Source organism: Silurus meridionalis, chromosome 22 (genome assembly GCF_014805685.1).
Source record: "Silurus meridionalis isolate SWU-2019-XX chromosome 22, ASM1480568v1, whole genome shotgun sequence".
Classification (NCBI taxonomy): domain Eukaryota; kingdom Metazoa; phylum Chordata; class Actinopteri; order Siluriformes; family Siluridae; genus Silurus; species Silurus meridionalis.
Window position 1 is genome coordinate 2,446,855 of NC_060905.1, and position 20,970 is coordinate 2,467,824.

The window sequence follows — 20,970 nt, forward strand, 5'->3', positions numbered from 1 at the left end:
CTGGTAATCCCCCTTTATTATAAACAAAATCAACCCACCATCTGAGAGGCGTGAAGGAAGCAACAATCCTCTACGACCAAGTTCCGCTAGAGCAAGGCAACCTCCATGCCATGCATTCTCTGTCTCCTGGAAGCTGGAATACAAAGAACAAGAGGAACCATCAGACCCCCCAAAATAACCCAACAGTTTCTTTTCTGCTATCCTTGATAAATCAGGTAATGAATCCTTAGACAAGGTTTAACAGGAACTAGCATCAAATCCTTACCTAAAACAGTCCAGGACTGAGCCGACCACGTCGTCTGCCAGCTCCTTGGGCAGCCTCCCAGTAACTCTTCCAATACTGCACGTTAAACAAAGATAAACAATGATCACAATCTTTGCACCCTAAAACGAATATTGCAGCGCACTTCATTAGAATAGAAGCATTTCCTGGAACACGGAGCCCAAAGAGAAATCAAGAAATGCTTCAGGGGAACAATTTACACATCTTTTCCACATCCAGTCAACAAATTGTACCCGTTTGGTTAAAACACTCTGTGTTTAAATAGTGATTATTGGTTCAGCTTTGAACAGGGACTCCAATGCTAACACATGGCAACCATGCCTTAGAAGCTCAGGAGCACAGATTTGCATCATGCTAACTGCATGGAGAAGTTAGCGTACGAATCCAGTTCTGGTGATTACCTCAGTTCGGGGTTATTTGCGTAAATTTGTTTAATACAAAACACCGACATTAAACGATGAGGTAGGTTTAAAAAAAAAAAAAACGTTCCTACCCTTTAGCGGCAGACCAGCGCACGATCGTCTCCTTGTCTTTTAAACCCGCCAGCAGCTGCTCTGTAAAAAGAAATAAGTTTCAATAATTATATAATGTAATATGGAACACCAATGATGCGACAACAGTACGCTTTTATTTTTAGTCGAAGCGGAACATACCAATGACATTCTCCACTTCTTCTGGGATGTCGTAGTCCTCCTCTGGGGTTATGGACCCTAAATCGGGTTTTACGTCCAGCACATTTCCGGAAGCCTCCGATTGGCTGAGGTTGAATGCCAGAGATCGGCTTCCTCTCTGGTACCTGGATGACGAGCGAATTGAATTGTATTGTTACTTGTACCGCAGTGCTGCTGAATTCTCGATTCTGATTCATCAGAATGTGTTCAGTCTTTTTTAACTCCTGTAGTTCCCGTAGTAACAAAACTTTGCAGGGACTTGAATTGACAAAAAAAACCTGTCTGTCAGTATATGGGAAAAAAAGATCATAGAAGAATTCATTAGAATTTAAAGATTCATGCCAGTTCTTTTGTTTCGAGTTTATATCTCGACCGCTAGATAAATAACAGTCTACTTAACAGACAGGAAGTACTAGCATAAACGAACAACCTGTTTCCCATAGAAGATCTGTCAAAGGAGCTTCGTTTTGCCAAGTAAAAGCTTTAAACCCTTTAATATTTAGAGAGTATCTGTAAAAAGGAGTGGACCAAAATCCCTCCTGAGATGTGCGCAATCCTGGTGACCAACTGCAAGAAACGTCCGACCTCCACCAAGTACTAAGTCAAGTTTTGCTTAAGGATCAAATACTTATTTTTACTCGATCAAATAAAAACTGGTTAAAAAGAACAATGGTTTGCATATGGTGGTGTGTTCGTAATGAGAGATTTCCCTGAATTAGATCCTATTCCTAACAGAAGAAATATCCCAAAATATCGCTCTGGAAAGAAAGTATTACAGTATAACGATGTATCGTATCGTATCGCTAGATTCTTGCCGATACACGGCCCTGGTTAAATGTTTGTTCAGCATTTACAGAAGGAGCCTCCAGTTACAGTTTAGAGGTGAAAATATAAGTAATGGCAACCAAATGTCAACCAAATGTAAACCAGATGTGGCCAGAGAATGATTGCTAACGTAGCTGATGTAACATAAGTGATAACAGTACCAAACATGTTTTGTAGATTTTCCACAACATTTGTAGAACAAACAATTGCTGTTTATACTTTAACGATTAATAAATTGTAATTGTTGGCAGCGGCGGACTGTTCTGTTTGCAGAAAATAAAGTTTTTATTTGTACACTTGTTAGGCAGTTGGGACCTGAATCGAGGTTCAGCCATGGTACAGCAGCATTCCTGGGGCAGTTGAGTATGAAGGTCTTGCCAGTGCTTCAACTTGCCCCTATAAAGCATTGATCCAACAGTAAACTCTGCAATCCTGCAGCCTGGCAGATTCTATTCTTTCTTCTCTTTCAAATTGTTCCAAAACTTGTTTGTGAGACATTTGTCACATTCTCAGAGCTATGAATCACATTTAGCTTGAAACGGTTTCAGCCGTGATTCATACCCTTGAGGGCCGAGGTTCCCGAAAGCATGATCAATAAAAGGCAGATCGCAATGTACTTTCTCTCAGTGTACACCAGGGGTCCCCAAACCTTTTTTCTCTGAGGGCCACATCATTTTTCTCTCAATGTACACCAGGGGTCCCCAAACCTTTTTTCTCTGAGGGCCGCATCATTTTTCTCTCAAAGTACACCAGGGGTCCCCAAACCTTTTTTCTTTGAGGGCCGCATCATTTTTCTCTCAATGTACACCAGGGGTCCCCAAACCTTTTTTCCTTGAGGGCTGCATCATTTTTCTCTCAATGTACACCAGGGGTCCCCAAACCTTTTTTCTCTGAGGGCCACATGATTTTTCCTTAATTAATAAATGTGTGATAGCTAGGTTGAATCGTACCTTCCGATAACCGATTAATGAACCGAGAGTTAACTTTAACATTGCACATAAAATAGTACTGAACTTTATTACAAAAATAATTAATTAATACATTTAAAAAATACAGTTCTGTATCATGAAAATGTGTTAAAGGAAATACGAATATATTTATTTATAAAAAACATCATATCATTAAGAAATTATAAATATAATATAGCGCTCTTCGTGCAGTTTTACGTGTAAAAACAAACAGCGCGTGGTATTAGCGATTCGCCTCTAGAGGCCGCTCTCGTAATGGCAGCAGACCGAAAGAAAATCGGTATGGGTTTTTGCTGATAGCCGATAGTCCCAGCGATCGACCAATTAATCGGCCGACCATTAATTTCTACCCATAAACAGTTCTTCCTTAAACTGTTGCACAAAGTACGAGGTGCACAATTGTATCAGACGTCTTTGGATGCTGTAGCATGAAATTGTCCCTTCACTTAAACTAAGGGGACCCCAAAACATGTTCCACAACTGTGACACAAAAGCCAGCTCCATGCAGATCCGCTTTCCATGGTTTAGAGTAGAAGATCTCCAGCTATAGAGCTCCAACACTATTGAACACTTGTGGGATGAACCCCAGGTCTCCTCACCCCAAACCTCTTCACCTCACCTACATCCTGTATTACCTGACTTTACTAAAACACACCCTTGTAGCTGAAAAAAATCTCATACAAATCTCTACAAAATCTAGTGGAACATCTTCCCAGAAGACTGGAGTTTATTATAACAGCGAATGGAGACAATGTGAAATCGGACGTTCATCTCAATCTTATGGTCTGGTGTCTACAAAATCTTAGATGTTACAGAGACTATAAACAGGGTATACATCTTTACCCTGAGAAGCTCCGACACTGAAAACTCCTTCCATAAATGTTCTACAGATGAAGCAGCTTGAGAGGAACCCGTACTGATAGAGTTTGTGTTGAGGTCTCTTACCTCCACCCAGCCAGGCGTGGCTTCAGAAACGTGAGCCCCATTCTCTGCACCACCTTCACAGCCAGCTTCCTCAGCATAGTCTGACTGCTCTCCGCTATCTTCTTCTGGTCCAGGCACTGAAGCACTGTCGGGACTGAGGAACATCAATGTTACCGTCACTGCTCATTCGTTATTTCACACAAAAATCATCAAATCATCAAATAAATCATCACCAGAGATGTGGGAACGTTCTCGTCGAGGCGATACGCACCATACTGCAGGATGTCCTCACGCTTGCCGTGCTTGAAAAGCTGAGCCTGGAGGACAAGGAGAGCTTTCTCAGCATGCTTTGGAATAAAAACTGTTTGTCTGTCTGTCTATCTATACATCGCCCCACCTACACATTCATCTGTCTATCAATAGCTACATTTAATTGATTATTTTTGGATTGATTACCCCTCATTATTGATTATTAGCTCTGACACTGGAGACTGAAGTGAAAGAGAAGGAGAGAGTGATAGAGAGAGAGAGAGAGAGAGAGAGAGAGAGAGAGAGAGAGAGAGAGATGGGGAGGTGTGAATAGAGAATTTTATGCTACACATCTGAAGATATCGTGGTACAATTGTGTGCCTTTTTGAAGTGCGTGTGAGGGGAAGGGTCCGAATACTTTTGCCCCATGTGTATCTGTGTAATCTGCACTGCGTCTGGCTATGAACAGAAAACGGAATGAGGGCGCCCCCTGTCTTCACTTGCAAAATCTGCAACATGGTGACTTTTAACGTGATTCAAAACTCTGTTTTCCCTGAAACTGCAGTGACATGCAGCCAGTTTTAAACACCTCGGACAAGAAAAGCGACATCGCTCTCTCTCTCACTCTCAATCGCTCTCTCTGTCTCTTTCTCCATCGCTCTCTCCGTCTCTTTCTCCATCGCTCTCTCTTCATCGCTCTCTATCAAACTCTATTGCTCTCTCTCTCTCTCTCTCGCACATTTTACTGTAGAACACATTATACAGCAGTTTACTGGTTGGTGATATTTTGTGTCTTGTGTTGTCTGTTTGTCTGCACTGTTTACACTTAGTTGAACACGATGCACTTTATGAGGCGAGGACACTTATTTTAGTCCGGAACTTTATGTTATGTAGCTCTATGTTGGGTAATGTATCTCTATGTAATACTTTGTAGCTCTATGTTGTGTTATGTAGCTCTGTGTTCCGTTACATAGTTCTATGTTGGGTTATATAGTCCCTAGTCTATGTTGGGTTATGTAGCTCTATATGGAGTTATGTAGCTCGATGTTGTGTTATGTTGCTCTGTGTTATGCTATGTATCTCTATGTGGGGTAATGTAGCTGTATGTGTGGCTATGTAGCTCTATGTGGGGCTATGTAGCTCTATGTGGGGCTATGTAGCTCTATGTTATGCTATGTAGCTCTATGTTATGCTATGTAGCTCTATGTGGGGGTATGTAGCTCTATGTGGGGTAATGTAGCTCTATGTGGGGCTATGTAGCTCTATGTTATGTTATGTTGCTCTGTGTTATGCTATGTATCTCTATGTGGGGTAATGTAGCTCTATGTGGGGCTATGTAGCTCTATGTGGGGCTATGTAGCTCTATGTGGGGTTATGTAGCTCTATGTTATGTAGCTCTATGTTATGTAGCTCTATGTGGGGTTATGTAGCTTCATGTTATATAGCTCTATGTGGGGCTATGTAGCTCTATGTTATGTAGCTCTATGTGGGGTTATGTAGCTCTATGTTATGTAGCTCTATGTTGTGTTATGTTGCTCTGTGTTATGCTATGTAGCACCAGTGTTCTGGAGGATTGTTGTCTCATTTCACTGGGTACTGCGTGAGATTTATTTGGTTGTAATAACAATAAAATCTTCTTCTTGACTTCTTCAATCCCACATGCGCTCGTATGAAAACTCAAAAACTCTGCCGACTGGACAAATTTCTCTGTGTGTAAAATTAAACACCTGGTCAAGTTCTAACGGTAATTATATGTTATAGGTATGTACCTCATTCGACTCCTGCAAAGCACCTGCACACACACACACACGCACACACACGCACGCACACACGCACGCACGCACGCACGCACACGCTCGCACACGCACGCACACACACATTCTCTCGCAAATCTCTGAGACCAGTTTGACGAGCGTCTCAGACAGAATACAGGAGTGGCACTAAACTAACACATGAATAACTGCCCTGGAGAACCGGAAAATCCTACTGCCCCATCGGTCCGTCATTACACCTCGTTCCTGATCTACTCCCTCATGGTGTCTACTGTTTTAATAAGCTCCAGGTCTCGTTCATCCTAAAGGTTCTCAAGATCTTTCCCTCTAACCTTCACACCAACTACCCCGTCTTCATGGAGCGCACTTTGTGAACTTGCTGGAACAGGAACCGCTTTAGTTCTTAGGGAAGTTGAGTTTTAATACAATGCGTTTCTCACTACTGCTACATACACTGTGGTCAAAAGTTTGCGGACACCTGACCGTGGGATTGGGATGTAATTTATGAAGATCCCATTCCACACCGAGTTCACGTTCACTGTTATATTCAGCTCCACTCTTCTGGGAAGACGTTCCACTCGATTTTGTAGAGATTTGTTTGAGATTCATTCAGCCACAAGTGGTAGTAAAGTCAGGTAGTGACTGTTGCTTTTGACTGAAAAGTTACTCATTTATTTATTGACTTTAAATCAACACACCAGAAAAATAGAAGTGAATCGAAAAGAATTGTGAAGTAAATCCTAAAGTAACTCATGAAGTGACACAACGACCATGAGGATGTTTTTAAAGTCAGGTAGTGATGTAGGTGAGTCGAGAAGGTCCGGGGTGCAGACCAGCGGCGGGCGGTCAGGGTTCAGCTAAACCTTCTCTGCTGGTCTAAACACTGACCTACATTTACAACCTAAATCTTAATATTTGTTCCGTTAAATTGTATTAATTTATTCCCAACAGTTTATTCTCTTCATGTTGTAGCGTTTCTCTCGGCTGCACTGCTTCCAGTACGTGTATGTGGATGTTAGATTTTGTGTCCAATCAGATTTCAGCCTCTATGTGCTGCCATGTCAATCTAATCTGCTCAGAGCCTTCAGAATCAGTACTGCTGGACTTTTTACCACAGTCTCCTTAATAAACAGCTCTGTTTCTTTAACCAATCAGATTTCAGATTCTCCTCACAGTGCAGCTCGCTGGCCCAGAATAGCATCAGCATTTTTCCGTCCTCTGATTGGTCGGTCAGAGGGAAACTGTTACAGCCGAGTTCGACTGATAAAACACGTGTGTAGCTGCACACATTAATACATCAGAGTTAGACTTTTTTATACCTACAGAGGAAAAGAAATTGATTTGATCTCGGACACTTAAAAATACATTGTGAAGAAAAGCTAGTCATGGTGAGGAGGTCGGCCAACCCTGAAGCTAGCTAGCATGCCTCAGCCTGGAAAAGGGTTTGTTCTCCACTTCCAGACCAGTGAATACGAGCAGTACCACTGGATTACAGCCTCTGGGGGGCGCTGCACATTATGAGTCTGCATCTCTGAGTAGGTTGTGTTTTATTTACATTTTAAATGTTTTTGTCATGTTATTAGACAGAGAGATAGAGACAGAGAGAGAGAGATAGAGAGATAGAGAGATAGAGACATAGATACACTTCAAGGCTCTTCTCTGTTCTGGCACCGAGGTGGTGGAATGAACTTCCCCTAGATGTCCGTACAGCAGAGTCCCTGACTATCTTCAAACAACGACTGAAGACCTTCATCTTCCTGAAATACCTAAACTAGCACTTTCCAAGTTTGTAGAATTCGAGTTATATTTATATTAAGTTTATAATCTTGTGTACCAGTGTAGATTTATTCATTACTAGAGACTCAAAGCACTTTGTACGTCGCTCTGGATAAGGGCGTCTGCTAAATGCCGCAAATGTAAATGTAGGTATGTATGTATGTATGTATGTATGTATGTGGGTGGGTGGATGGATGGATAGATAGATTGATTTATTTACCAGGGACTGCAGAGCTCCATCCAGGGCGATGGTGTCCTGGTGACCCGACGTGCTCAGGTCGCTGGACTGCGAAATAATACCGACGACCCAGTCCAGAAAATCACCCAAACGCTTCCGCTTCACGTCCGGCCGCGTCACAAACCTGCATCAGAACTACAATCAGTTCACGGCTGGAAATGAAATCATTTAAAGTTTTCGTTTTGCACAAATGCTTCATGTGGTGATTTTTTTTTTCTCAGCACGATGAGTACAGCCCCTTTTAAAAATGCATTTATTCAATTTTTTATTTAGAAAAGCAGAAAATAAGAAAAAACAAGAGATGGATAAACACAGGTGAAAAAAAATCTATGCATTAAAATCTATATTTTCAAAAAAAAAAAAATTCTCTACAGGAAAATACATAAAACATTTTAAAAATTTCATTAAACATTTAATTTCAATAAAGAGAACTTTCTCACATCAGACACAGGATCGGTCTGCCCCCTAGTGGTCATAAACGTCAACAACATCCATCCATGAATTTATTATTTATTAGGGATGGTAAGATTCAGCGATTCGCTTCGGTGCATCCGCATAAAAGTTAGTGATTTAAAAAAAAATGTGCATCAGATAGAAGCTGGTATTTGTATTGTTATGAACAGACAAACGATTTATTTCCTTCCTTCACTCGAGAGAACGACGAGACCCAAACCTGCACCTGACTTTACCTTCGTGTCTGAATGAATCTCCACCAAATCGAGTGGAACATCTTCCCAGAAGAGTGGAGCTTATTACAACAGTAAAAGGATTAAAAGTGGAATAGTATGTTCAGAAAGCACTCTCTCTTATTGTGGGGTGTCCACAAACTTTTGGCCTTATAGTATTTGTAGTTTGCCTTTTATTATTTTTTGAGCTGGCAAATGCTCCTTCCTGATTGGTCAGAGGAATATGATGATGGCTAACGACGAACGACCATTTATAGCTGCTCTAACGCACGTGAGCTTCGATGCAACAATAAACGGATAAAAAAGATCTTCCAGTGAGGAAAAGGAAAAAAAAGAAAAAGAGAACGATTCGCTTACTTTGACACGAGCACCGATGCGGCGTCTCTGGATTTATCGCTGACTTGAAGGTAGGACTGAAACACACACACACACACACACACACACACACACACACACGCTTTATAATCAGTGGATTTAAGTGTCACTTTGTCTGCAGGTACAATGTCGTTACCATGGCGACTGAGAGGATGCGGTCCATGATGGGCTCACGGTTCTGCTCGGGGTCGGAGCTCTGTAGCCCGTCCAGGCGCGAGAGGTCGAACGGGATGAGGCACGTCATAGAGAGCCACAGCAGGAGCATGTAGCGGGTTTCCCATGTCTGTGACCCGAGAGAGAGAGAAAACACACACACACATTTGAAGGCCAAAAGTCTGTGGACACCTGACCATAAGATTTCTATGTGCTCCTTTGTGAAAATCCAATTTCACATTGAGTCCCCATTTACTGCTGTAATCAGCTCCACTCAGGGGAGATGTTCCACTAGATTTTGTGGAGATTTTTGAGAGACTCTTTCAGCCACAAGAGCATCAGTAAAGTCCTGTAGTGACGACTGCTTCTGAAATATTACTTTTTTATTTATTTACTTTATTTATTTACAGTGAATCGAAGCGAACTGTGAAGTGATTCCTAAAGTGACTCAAAGTGAGTCTTAAAGAGACTCAAAGGGAAATGTGACGTGAATCATGAAATGAATCATAATGAACTGACTTGTACTATTGAAATTGTGAAATGAGTCGTAAAGTGACTCGTAAAGCGATGAAGTGAATCGTAAAGTGACTCAAAATGAGTTGTGAAATGAATCATAAAATAAATCGTGAAAGAAAATGAATTGTAAAGTGACTCATCGGTACTCAAAGTGAATTATGAAATGAATCGTAAAGTGACTTGTAAAGTGGATCATGAACCGAGTCAGGAAAGGAATCAAAGTAAACCGTAATTTGATTTGTAAAGTGATTTGAAGTGAATCATAAAGTGATTCGTTTGAGCCTCGAATTCTAAACGACTCCTACCTCAGTGTCCCTCGGGTCCTGCCTGCACAGGAGATCGAGCACCGGCTGCATGTCCGCCACCTCGTGTGGGAAAAACTGCATGAACACCTTGTAGCCTCGAACCTGATCAGAGGAGCAGAGCATTAGAGACACACAGAGTGACAGATCAGAGCTTTCATACAGGACTCACTGTCAGCTACTAGAATTATAAATAGAAATATAAAACTATCTGATTATATTATTATGTTTTAATGGTATTCTCAAAGTAGAATAAAATAGTAATTAAAAAAATAGAAAAATAAGTAAAATAAGTTTTGTTTACTTTAGAATTAAAATAAAACCTTTCGAAGAGTCCTAAAGTGTGTGAAACGAAAGAATTTTGGTCAGAAGATTTTCTTAATAATTCATCATGATTCATTATTCAATATTTGAATATTCAAATTCTTTTCATTCTGGTCTTTTGATTCAGTTTATACTTTAGTAAATATAAGAAAAATCTATATCACAAAATAAAATTGTAAAAGCTTGAAAGCACTTGGAAATAATAATCATATTAATATTAATGTACTTTGTTAAAAAGAAACAAAAAAAATGATAAAATGAAATAATCAGTTCATGGTGAAATTAAAGATTTGGACTCGGTCTCACCTTTGAGATGATGTAGAGGAATTTAAAGCTGAGGTGGACGAGCAGCAAAGGAGACGTTTCACACCGGATCAGTTCCAGCAGCAGGTTCATCATCCACTCTGATCATCAGGACAGCGAGAAGAAGGAGGAAGGATATATATATATAGAGAGAGAGAGAGAGAGAGAGAGAGAGAGAGAGAGAGAGGGGGGAAGAGAGAGAAAGGAGAGAAAGAAGAGAAAGAGAGTGTGAGAGAGAGAGTGTGTGAAGGAGGAAGAGAGAGAGAGAGAGAGGAGAGAGAGGGAGGAGGGAGGATGGAGGAAGAGAGAGAGAAAGAAAGAAGAGAGAGAGAGAGAAAGAGAGTGTGTGAAGGAGGAAGAGAGAGAGAGGAGGGAGGAGAGAGAGAGAGAGAGAGAGAGGGGGAGGGAGAGAGAGGGGGAGGGAGAGAGAGGGGAGGGAGAGAGAGAGAGAGAGGGGGAGGAGGGAGAGAGAGAGAGGAGAGAGGGAGGGAGGGAGAGAGAGGAGAGAGGAGGAGGGAGAGAAAGAGAGGAGAGAGGAGAGAAAGAGAGGAGGGAGGAGAGAGGGATCTTACCCAGATGAGGGTCAAGGAGATGTGGTTGTTCCTGATAGCGGTTCATTATAACTGCAACGAGACCCAAAATCAATTAGTCATAACAAAGCGTATTAACATACTTGGATATTTCTAATTTGCATATTCATGTTATTTTGCATTATTAATGAGCTTAAATGTGTAGATGTGGTTTAAGATGTTCCAAATACATTTAGATGTTGTTTTTCATATAAATCTGGTCCTCAAGAGGTTCCATAGTTGTGAAAGTGTGTGCGTGTGTAAAGGTGAGGTATGGGCGTGGCCAGGCCCATTTAAAAACACCTGAGTCCATCCCACACCCTTTTAGCATCGTGTAATAATCACTCCACACTAGATAGTGCGCACTAGCCGCCGACATTTGGACCCAGGACCAGGTGATAAATCAGGTGGTGACGGAGCAGGTTCTCACCCATGAATTTCTGGATGGTGTTCTCCTGAGCTGCGCAGTCATCTTGCACGTCCACCAGGCTGGAGATTAGGTCTCGGATCTCCGCACTCTCAGTGAAAGCAGCCAGCACGTTGGCACTGGAAATGACTTCGGGTTCTCCTGCTCCATCTTCTCCGTTCAGGTTCTCCGCATCCGAAAGCGCCATCGTGCCTAAAAACGGTGAGTCCCGGTGTGGAGCTTCTGGATCTCGAATCGCGCTTGGTGAGCTTCCTGTCAGCGCTTCAACTCCTACTTCTGGTTTCCTTTAAAAGTCCAGGATGAATCGAATGATCTCCGAAACGACTTTGATCTTCTCGTTATAACGGAATTTGATGCGACACTTGTTTGTTGCCTCTGCAGCATCTCTGTAGTCACTCTGTTGTCGCGCTCTAATGACGTCGTACCTGACGTACGGAAGCCCGGAGCATTCATGTCGTTACGGAAACACGTTTTGCATCATTTTACAGCATAATAAACACTCAGACTTTCACTAGATGAACATAAAATACTTACACATTAAAAATGTAAACCCACATTAGTTCTGACCCTGAAATATCTCCTGTCCTGCTCATTTAAAGTGGCATTATGTGAAGTCAAGTTTATTTCTATTGCGCTTTTCACAACACACATTGTCTCAAAGCAGCTTTGCAGAATTTAACAGTGAAGGTGAATGGTGTGTGTTTATCACTGATGAGCAGTATGGAGACTGTGGTGAAGGAAAAACTCCCTTAGATGTTATGAGGAAGAAACCTGGAGAGGAACCAGACTCAAAAGCAGAACCTCGTCCTCATTTGGGTGACATCAAGAGTGTGATTATAGTCTTTAAACACTACAGAACACTGGAGAGTGAGAACTAACATGAGCACTGGAGTGTGTGATTATGAGTGATGATCTTTCTACAGTCTTTTACAGTCTTTATGGTTATAAAACCAGGAGCTACTGAGCAACTCATAAAATAGCTCAACATCTGAGATCATCACAGATCCAACACCAACTTCTCCATGCCAGAGCCTTTAAACACTCAAAGAGGTCCAGTGTCCAAACTCCACATGAAGTGGGATCCAGCTGGCGCTGGTACGTCTCTAGATGGTTCGGGATGTTTGTGGACATCTACTTCTTTAAAGCTCCACAATCTTCATGAGGTGGGAGGTGACTTGAGCTGGAGGAACCTCAGGATGCCTCAGGATGGGGAGAGAAAGAGAAGCAGTGGAGAGGAATTAGCGTAGCTGCTGTTCATGATATTAACAGCACAAGTTGATAATGTGATGTGATCAGATGTTCTGGAGCACAAGGTTATGATGTGATGTGTGTTATGTGTAGAACTCGCTAAAAACATACGTCTTTAATCTGCACTTAAACTGGGAGAGTGTGTCTGAGCCCCGAACACTGTCAGGAAGACTATTCCAGAGTTTAGGAGCTAAATGTCAGAATGTTCTACCACCTTTAGTGGACTTTGCTATTGTAGAAACTACTAGAAGTCCAGAGTTTTGAGATCTCAGGGAGCGTGACGGATTGTAGCGTGTTAGAAGACTGGAGAGATACATGGAGATAAACCATTTAGTGCTTTGTAGATAAGTAGCAGTAGTTTGTAGTGGATTTGAAACGTAACAGGAAGCCAGTGTAGGGATGAGAAGATTGGGGTTATATGGAGACATTTTCTCGACCTTGTGAGAACTCTGACTGCTGCATGCTGGACCAATATTATGATGTAACATTAGGTCTGAAATTTCTAACTAGGTTTACTCAATGATGGCCTTCGTTCAGCTGAAAGCTTCAATATCATGTATTACATAGACTACAACAGATTGGACAAGTTACATTCAAGACAAAATATAAATAATTTAATACAAAATATTATTAATCAATCAAACCATGTCAACCTGAACCATCTGACTGTGATTAGGTCCTCGTGGTCCTCTTCTTCCTCTGATTCATGTTCCTCTGACAATTCCTCTCTCAAGTACATAAACATTGCTGTATAACAATTCGAAAAAATTTCAAGAAGCTTTTTACACTTTATAGATTGGTTGCTCCTTTAAAAAGATACAGGTGCAGATACACTTTAAAGTGCAAATGTATTGGGACACCTGATTTTCCAAGCCATCTGTGGTTCCTCCCCAAACCGTTTCCACAATTCTGCAGGACATCTTTGGATGCAGTAGCTTTTAAATGTATCTTTCACTTGAGACCACTAATCTGTTTCAGCATGGGTTGGAGTGAATGTTCTCCTGCTATGGAACTCCAACCCTATAGGAATGAATGTTTTATGCTGACTGCACCGCAGGCCTCCTCACCATCTCACCTACATCAGTTCCTGACTTTAATAACACGCATCCTTGTGGCTCACACGAATCTCCACAAAATCTACTGGAACATCTTCCACATGTGGAATGAGATGCTTAAAAACGAAGCTCAATCATATGGTCAGGTGTCCACAATTTTATGTTTTGGCCATAAAAATTGAAACGAAGACGCCGATGAGGTGAAGCACAAGCTTTATTTGATTATGTATACTATAATTTAAGACAAGACCATTTTAGGAACATCCTGTTAAAACAAAGGAAGCGCTGAAACCTCTGGATCGTGAGCACATGCTGTAATCGGGTTCGATTTGAAATGATGCGGAAGTGTATGAGACACAAGACACGTGTCGGATTCGGTACGTGGCGGGAACGCTTAGCGAAGCGTCACAGCTTGACGACCATTGTGAATAACAGACCGAAGTGTTCTACAGTACGTTGAAATGAGAACTCTAGTGATGCGTAAATAAAAATTTTAAGTTTCACGTGGCAGTTAAACGTAGCAGCGTACGTTCGTGATGCGAGTGAGAACTTGTGACATGAGGCTTTTACCAGTACTTGCTACATCTACATTAAGGAACAGTGAAAATCTTTCTTCGTATATCCCAGTGATGTTAGAAAGTTGGGGACAGAGCGCAGGGTCAGCCATGATACAGAGCCCCTGGAGCATGCGGCTTAAGGGCCTTGCACAGGGGCCCCAAAAGTGATAGCTTAGTGATACTGGGTTTCGAACCCCCAACCAAAATCAAATTGCATTAAATGTAACACTAAATGGGTAACAAAAAAAAAAAAAAAACGATTGTAGATTCTATAATGAGTTGAATATTGTAATTAAAGGAAGATTGGTGTAGGTGATTACAGCGACTCCTATCAGGTGTCCAGGGTAACAGCAGGTTTTTAATATTTACTTTTAATCTTTAATCGTCAGAGCGATCGAGCGCCTAGCATCCGCTAGATATTAATCCAACCCACTATGAGTGAAAGGGGAAACAAAAAAATCTCATTCAGAAATCAGAATCGCAACTGAAACATTTCACGGTTTCTACTTCGAAAGCTCCTTCATGATCCGCAGAGACGAGCCGCGGTATCCGGCCCCGAAGTGGTTCCAGTGGTTCAGGTAGTGGAACAGCTGGTACAGCTGATGTCTCTTGTCGAACCCCGGGGCTTTGGGGATGTTCTCGTGGTAGGCGTTGTAGAAGTGTTTCCCGAAGCCGCCGAACATCCCGGCGATCCCGAGCTCGTACTCGGAGTGGCCGTAAAACGAGGCGGGGTCGAAGATGATCGGGCCGTCGGAGAACTCGGCGACGTTTCCGCTCCACAGGTCTCCGTGAAGGAGCGCCGGGTCGACCTCCACGCCTGCAAACAGCTGAGGGATTTTCAGCTGAAACACAAACACGGGAACATCCTGTGTTCACAGGCGAAGGGAATCACAAATCATCTCATCATATCTACAGGATCCTACTATATGGCCAACAGTTTGCGGACACCAGACCATAAGATTGGTACTGTATGTGCTTTTTGAGTTTTTATAAAAGCCTCCACTGGAAAATGTTCCACTAGATTTTTGAGTGTGGTTTAATAGAGTTCTTCTATAGCAGGCCACTCATGATGATCTACTCCAACCCATAGAAAAGCATATCTTCATGGAGCTGGCTTTGTGCATTGCATTCTTTTTGAGCAGAAGGGAAAATTTCATCCTACAGCATCCAAAATAGGTCCTATACAATTTTGCGCCTTCTAACGGTTTGAACAAATAAATCAAGTAATAAAAATATGCACAGCTGAACTGACCCCGAATTGTCCGCCGTTGTTAGCTTGCTAGTTACCCATGCTAAGCTGCAATGCTAGGTCCGGTCTCTGAGGTATTTTTTTTGTAATACTGCCGCTTGGATTGCGTAATTAACGCTGCGCACGGCCCACAATGCACTTGATGATTCCGAGTTTATAGTATCTCCTGAGGTGAAACTAATTCAGCTCTTGGGGAATTTTGAGCTACGCTGTAATCCGTCTCCTGAATGAAGAGCTAAAAAAGGAGGACATTATTAAAACCCTTGTGCACGTTCGCTTCAGACAGAAACGCAGCAGCCGGTGGCCATGATCCTATTAACCATGGATGTAATGGAGTAAAATGTGCTCGCTGATCACGTAAATCATCTCCTGCTACTTTTTACCTGGAGGCTGGCCCATAATTCCCTGGCCTCTCTGTCTCCGTACGACTGCTCCACTAATCCCAGCTGGTGCTCAAGCCTTTGCTGGGCGTAAAAGGAGACCCAGTCGTCCTGCCAGTCGTTCACCTGCAAAGGTGGAGAACAGAGACGTTGACGTTTCTCAACAGAGACTGATGTTTTGTTAATGAGCAACCATGCTAATCGGCTATCCGAGGATGGAACATTCAAGATCCTGTGTATTGCGTCCTTCATAATAAGATCTGTCTTGTATTTATAAGATACTAAATGTGAAGAAGTGGTGAGGTACCGTCTCTTGATTTTGTGAGCTACATCGCATGGTCCTGAGGCACAGACTCTATTCTGAGTTGCTGTCTTGCGATTTTGAGATACACTGCATGATCATGATACACCGACTCTTTGTGTTAAGGTACGGTCTCGTGATTTTGAGATTAAAATTATGGTACTGTCTCGTGATGTTCGGGATACATTGTATGGTCATGGGGTACAGACTGTGTGTTGAGGTACCGTCTCGTGATTTTGAGATATTGAAATGATTGTGAGACACAGACTCTCCGTGTTGAGGTAACGTCTCGTGATTTTGAGATATTAAAATGATTGTGAGACACAGACTCTCCATGTTGAGGTACCGTCTCGTGATTTTGAGATATTAAAATGATTGTGAGACACAGACTCTTCGTGTTAAGGTACCGTCTCATGCTTTTGAGATTTTGAGACTCTCCGTGTTGAGGTAACGTCTCGAGATTTCGAGATATTAAAATGATTGTGAGACACAGACTCTCCGTGTTGCGGTACCGTCTCGTGATTTTGAGATATTAAAATGATTGTGAGACACAGACTCTCCATGTTGAGGTACCGTCTCGTGATTTTGAGATATTAAAATATTCTAATTCTAAAACAACTGCGATACACAAACTCTGTGTTGAGGTACTGGCTTGTATCTCAAAATCACAGCACATTGTCTTGAGACACATACACTCGTTATTATGGTACTGTCTTGTGATTTTAAGATTTTAAACAAGATCGCAAGATATCGTCCCTCCATGGTAATGCACTAATAATTTCGAAATGAGTGAAACATGATCGTGAGATACCGACCCACCGTGTTGAGGCACTGTCTTACAATTACAATATTTATACATGATCATGAGATACCAACCATTTATGATGAGGTATTCACTCTTAATTCTGAGATACTAAACATAATCATGAGATGCAGACTCTTGATGTTGAGGTACTATCTCATAATTTAGAGATACTAAATATGTGCTACAGATTCTCCATGTTGAGGTCCTATCTCATAATTACAAGATACTTAATCATGAGATGCTGACTCTTCATATTGAGGAAATTTCTGGGTGACAATCATAGTTTCCAGATACAAAGACAAGATTGCACCCTACTTTGGAGATAATTATGAGATAGTAAATCATAATTTTGTCATTACATGCCATAGAGATTCGATCTTATGTCAGGACCCTGCATTGAGATATTTTCAAGATACCAAATCATAGTGATGAAATACTAATTCAAAAGAAATTATTAAAATTTTATTGACTCACTGTCTTGTAATCATGATCCATTATCTCATAGTTATGATCCATTATCTCATAATGATCCATTATCTCATAGTTATGATCCATTATCTCAGAATGATCCATTATCTCATAATTATGATCCATTATCTTAGTTATGATCCATTATCTCATAATTATGATCCATTATCTTAGTTATGATCCATTATCTCATAATTATGATCCATTATCTCATAATGATCCATTATCTCATAATTATGATCCATTGTCTCAATTACAAGCTGTTATCATCATTTCGACTTTTTTCAGGAGATTTTAGGAACTGTTACCTGAGGTATGTAGCCACAACAGGTTTTAATGTGGAACCCAAACTTGTCAATAACCGGAACTTCAGCTTGGCCGCTTCCTTTTCCTGTGCAGATCCACGGCAATGTTACGATCACATCACATCAAACAAACCACACACACACGTATCTCAAACACCGGTGTGATCTTTTACCAACAGTTTGCTGCTCCTTGTTCTGCTTATCTTTCTGTCTTTTGTTGTGGAGGTGCAGGTCCGCTAGCTTCTCCCCCAACTTAGCCGAGTTCCTTCAGGAACAACACAAGCAGAGAAACTTTTAATAACAGGGGTAAATACACTCTATGGACAAAAGTATTGGGACACCTGACTTTTCCAGCAATTTCTTGTTGTTCCTCAAACTGTTCCGGACAAACATTTGTACACAACGTCCTTGGATGCGCAGGCATGACATTTTCCCTTTACTTCAGAGACATAGGAGACCCAAACCTGCTCCAGCATGACAATACACAAAGTCAGCTCCATGAAGATCTGCTTTCCAGAGGATGAAGGTGAAGATCTCCTGCTACAGAGCTTCAACCTTATTGAACACCTTTGGGATGAAGGTTTCATGGTGACACCCTTGGGCTGAACGAATCTCACACAAAATCGAGTGAAACATCTTCCCAGAAGAGTGGAGATGAAATGTGGAATTGGATGTTCAAAAAGCAAAAAGCAATCTTATGGTCAGGTGTCCACAAACGTTTGCTACCACATCCAAAGACGTCTTATATAATTGTGTGCCTCCAAATTATTGGTATCGGTTTGGGGAAGAACCACATATGGCTGGAAAGGTTAGGTGTCCCAATACATTGGTCCAAAGACTGCATATGTAAAACGATTCAGAACGAAACATAGGAAAACTCGGTTCGGGTCACGACCTGTTTAAGGATTTCATGTCTACGTGCTCCATGATGAACACTGCTCCTCCTGCTTCCAGATCCACCACCTTCTTTGGTCTCGGCACACGGATCGTGTTGGTGGAAAGGATCGCCTCCAAACTGGCCTTCTCACCTTCAAACATGCACCTGGCCTTGTGTGGGGGAACAGGATTCAGAATACAGTGTATGATATTTCAGTGCCACTCTGTAACCGAACATGTGATCAGTTCTATCTAGAGAGAAGATGATGATGATGATGTAGGTTCAGCGTCGATCGGGGGACTCGTGCTCAGCGTGAACTAGTTTCAGTTTTTTATAAAATATAAACGTTCATTTTATAGCTACTGTAATGCAACTGACAGCAAACTAATTAAGCTAATAATTATAACTCAATTATATGAGTTACATATTGTACCTGTGAGAAGTGATAGATATGACCTGCTATCTCATAACTGTCCTATCTCTAAATTATGACTTTGGATCAATTATGGGATCCCAGGCCATATCTTTGACTCATTATCTCAAAACCATGACACGTTATCTCAATTATGGCACTCTTGGCACCTCAAAATTATGACGGTGGATCATAAATCCGGTAACGATCTCAATTACGACCTGTTATCTCGTAATTATGAATTGGTATTTCTGAAATGACCTGTTTATAATTATAACTTGGCATCTCAATTATGACTTGGTATTTAAATATTATGACCTACTATCTCAGATAGAAGCTGTTATCTCATAATTGTGACTTGGCATCTCAGATTTGTGACCTCTTATCTCATTTATGACCTACCATCTCACAGATATGGCCTGCTATCTATCTATCTATCTATCTATCTATCTATCTATCTATCTATCTATCTCTTTCAGCTGCTCCCATTACGCCTCGCCACAGCGTTCCCCTGTCCTCTACATCTGCCTCTTTCAAACCAACTACCTGCATGTCTTCCCTCACCCTCACCACATCCATAAACCTCCTCCTTGGTCTTCCTCTTTTCCTCCTTCCTGGTGTCTCCATCCTCAGCATTCTCCTACTGATATACCCCATGTCCCTCCTCTCTACATGTCCAAACCATCTCAATCTCACCTCCCTCACCTCGTCTCCAAAACGTCCCAATGAAAACCTCAACATCTTCAGCTCTGCTACCTCCAGCGCCACCTACTGTCTTTTACTCGAAGCCACATCTATCTAAACGTGATTAATAGTAACTATTAAAGGGATGGATGGATGGATGGACAACTGGATATATACACACAGACATATATATATATATATATATATATATATATATATATATATATATATATATATGCACACACACACACGTGTGTATATAAGTTTCTTTCCTCTGTTAATAAGAAGTACCTGGCTATACCTGGCTCTTGTGGTTGATCTTGGCGAACACAGTACCGGAGTCTGTGCAGTAGCTCTGGCCCTCACTGATGCATCCTCCCCCGGACAAACCTACAGCCTTCACCGTGCTGCAGCCCAACTCTCTCTTCAACAGCTGCTCCATCATAGAGCCAGAAGGTTCTTCACTGTTTCTTAGAACAAAACCCCAAGTTTCCTCTTCTTCTTCTTCTTCTTCTTCTTCTTCTGCACACTGTCTACAACTCCTACATGCGCGCTCAATAACAAAATACAGATATATTGAAAAAGACGTTTTATTCCGTTTGAGTGATTATTTAAATTTAAACTCCGGAAGTCTCAATTAAATAATTGTTTATTTCTAATCGCATTCCCGGAAGATTAAAACGGGAGCTATCCAATGGCAAGTGAAAGTCGGCGCATGCGCAGTGCGAATCAGGCGATTGATGAATATACCGGAAGTGTTTAAAAAGGGTTTAAAAAAAAGATTTCTAGATGATGATGATGATTCTTATTGTTGATGATGATGATGATGATAACAATACATGCTTATTAAATAAATAAAAAAAATTGAATATAAAAATGTATAGAAATGTTTGACTTTTTCTTCTGTCACGTGGACAATATTCCTCCTGTGCAAAAAAAAATATTTTTTTTAAAATAGATTTTCCTTAATTCTAGCAACAATAATTCCTGTAAAAAAATAAATAAAATAATAATAATAATAACAATAATTATATATATATATATATATATATATATATAGTTCAGACCAAAAGTTTGGACACACCTTCTCATTCAAAGAGTTTGTAGATTCACACTGAAGGCATCAAAACTATGAATTAACTCGTGGAATTATATACATAACAAAAAAGTGTGAAACAACTGAAACATGTCATATTCTAGGTTCTTCAAAGTAGCCACCTTTTGCTTTGATTACTGCTTTGCACACTCTTGCCATTCTCTTGATGAGC

At 41.2% G+C, this 20,970-nt stretch overlaps 2 protein-coding genes across 4 annotated transcripts in view; both read right to left on the reverse strand.

Annotated features, from left to right (window-relative positions):
• Window positions 1-12,007, reverse strand: part of tbcd (tubulin folding cofactor D) — a 41,177-nt gene extending 29,170 nt beyond the window's left edge. The window contains exons 1-13 of one of the 2 annotated variants that reach the window (XM_046834794.1): window positions 11,365-12,007; window positions 10,938-10,988; window positions 10,369-10,466; window positions 9,742-9,843; window positions 8,904-9,050; window positions 8,750-8,805; window positions 7,689-7,830; window positions 3,943-3,988; window positions 3,693-3,825; window positions 937-1,079; window positions 777-837; window positions 266-340; window positions 39-133 (exon numbers count right to left, since the gene is read on the reverse strand). In XM_046834794.1, the coding sequence (XP_046690750.1) occupies window positions 39-133; window positions 266-340; window positions 777-837; window positions 937-1,079; window positions 3,693-3,825; window positions 3,943-3,988; window positions 7,689-7,830; window positions 8,750-8,805; window positions 8,904-9,050; window positions 9,742-9,843; window positions 10,369-10,466; window positions 10,938-10,988; window positions 11,365-11,548 (1,333 nt within the window). In that variant the 5' untranslated portion in view covers window positions 11,549-12,007. Of the gene's footprint in view, window positions 1-38; window positions 134-265; window positions 341-776; window positions 838-936; window positions 1,080-3,692; window positions 3,826-3,942; window positions 3,989-7,688; window positions 7,831-8,749; window positions 8,806-8,903; window positions 9,051-9,741; window positions 9,844-10,368; window positions 10,467-10,937; window positions 10,989-11,125; window positions 11,225-11,364 lie in introns of those variants that run through there. The other variant, XM_046834795.1, reaches the window with a different exon arrangement.
• Window positions 12,008-13,860: 1,853 nt separating this feature from the next.
• LOC124376392 (fructosamine 3 kinase related protein) lies at window positions 13,861-20,438 on the reverse strand. Of its 2 annotated transcripts, none has more exons than XM_046835445.1 (6): window positions 20,004-20,438; window positions 18,625-18,776; window positions 17,903-17,994; window positions 17,733-17,815; window positions 15,854-15,976; window positions 13,861-15,063 (listed from the first exon to the last, which is right to left on the reverse strand). In XM_046835445.1, exons 1-6 carry the CDS (start codon window positions 20,145-20,147, stop codon window positions 14,725-14,727), a joined length of 933 nt encoding a protein of 310 aa, XP_046691401.1. In that variant the 5' UTR covers window positions 20,148-20,438; the 3' UTR covers window positions 13,861-14,724. The 2 variants fall into 2 exon arrangements, with proteins under 2 accessions (XP_046691401.1, XP_046691402.1); XM_046835446.1 differs by having other exon boundaries at window positions 19,994-20,124.
• Between the last annotated feature and the right edge of the window lie 532 nt (window positions 20,439-20,970).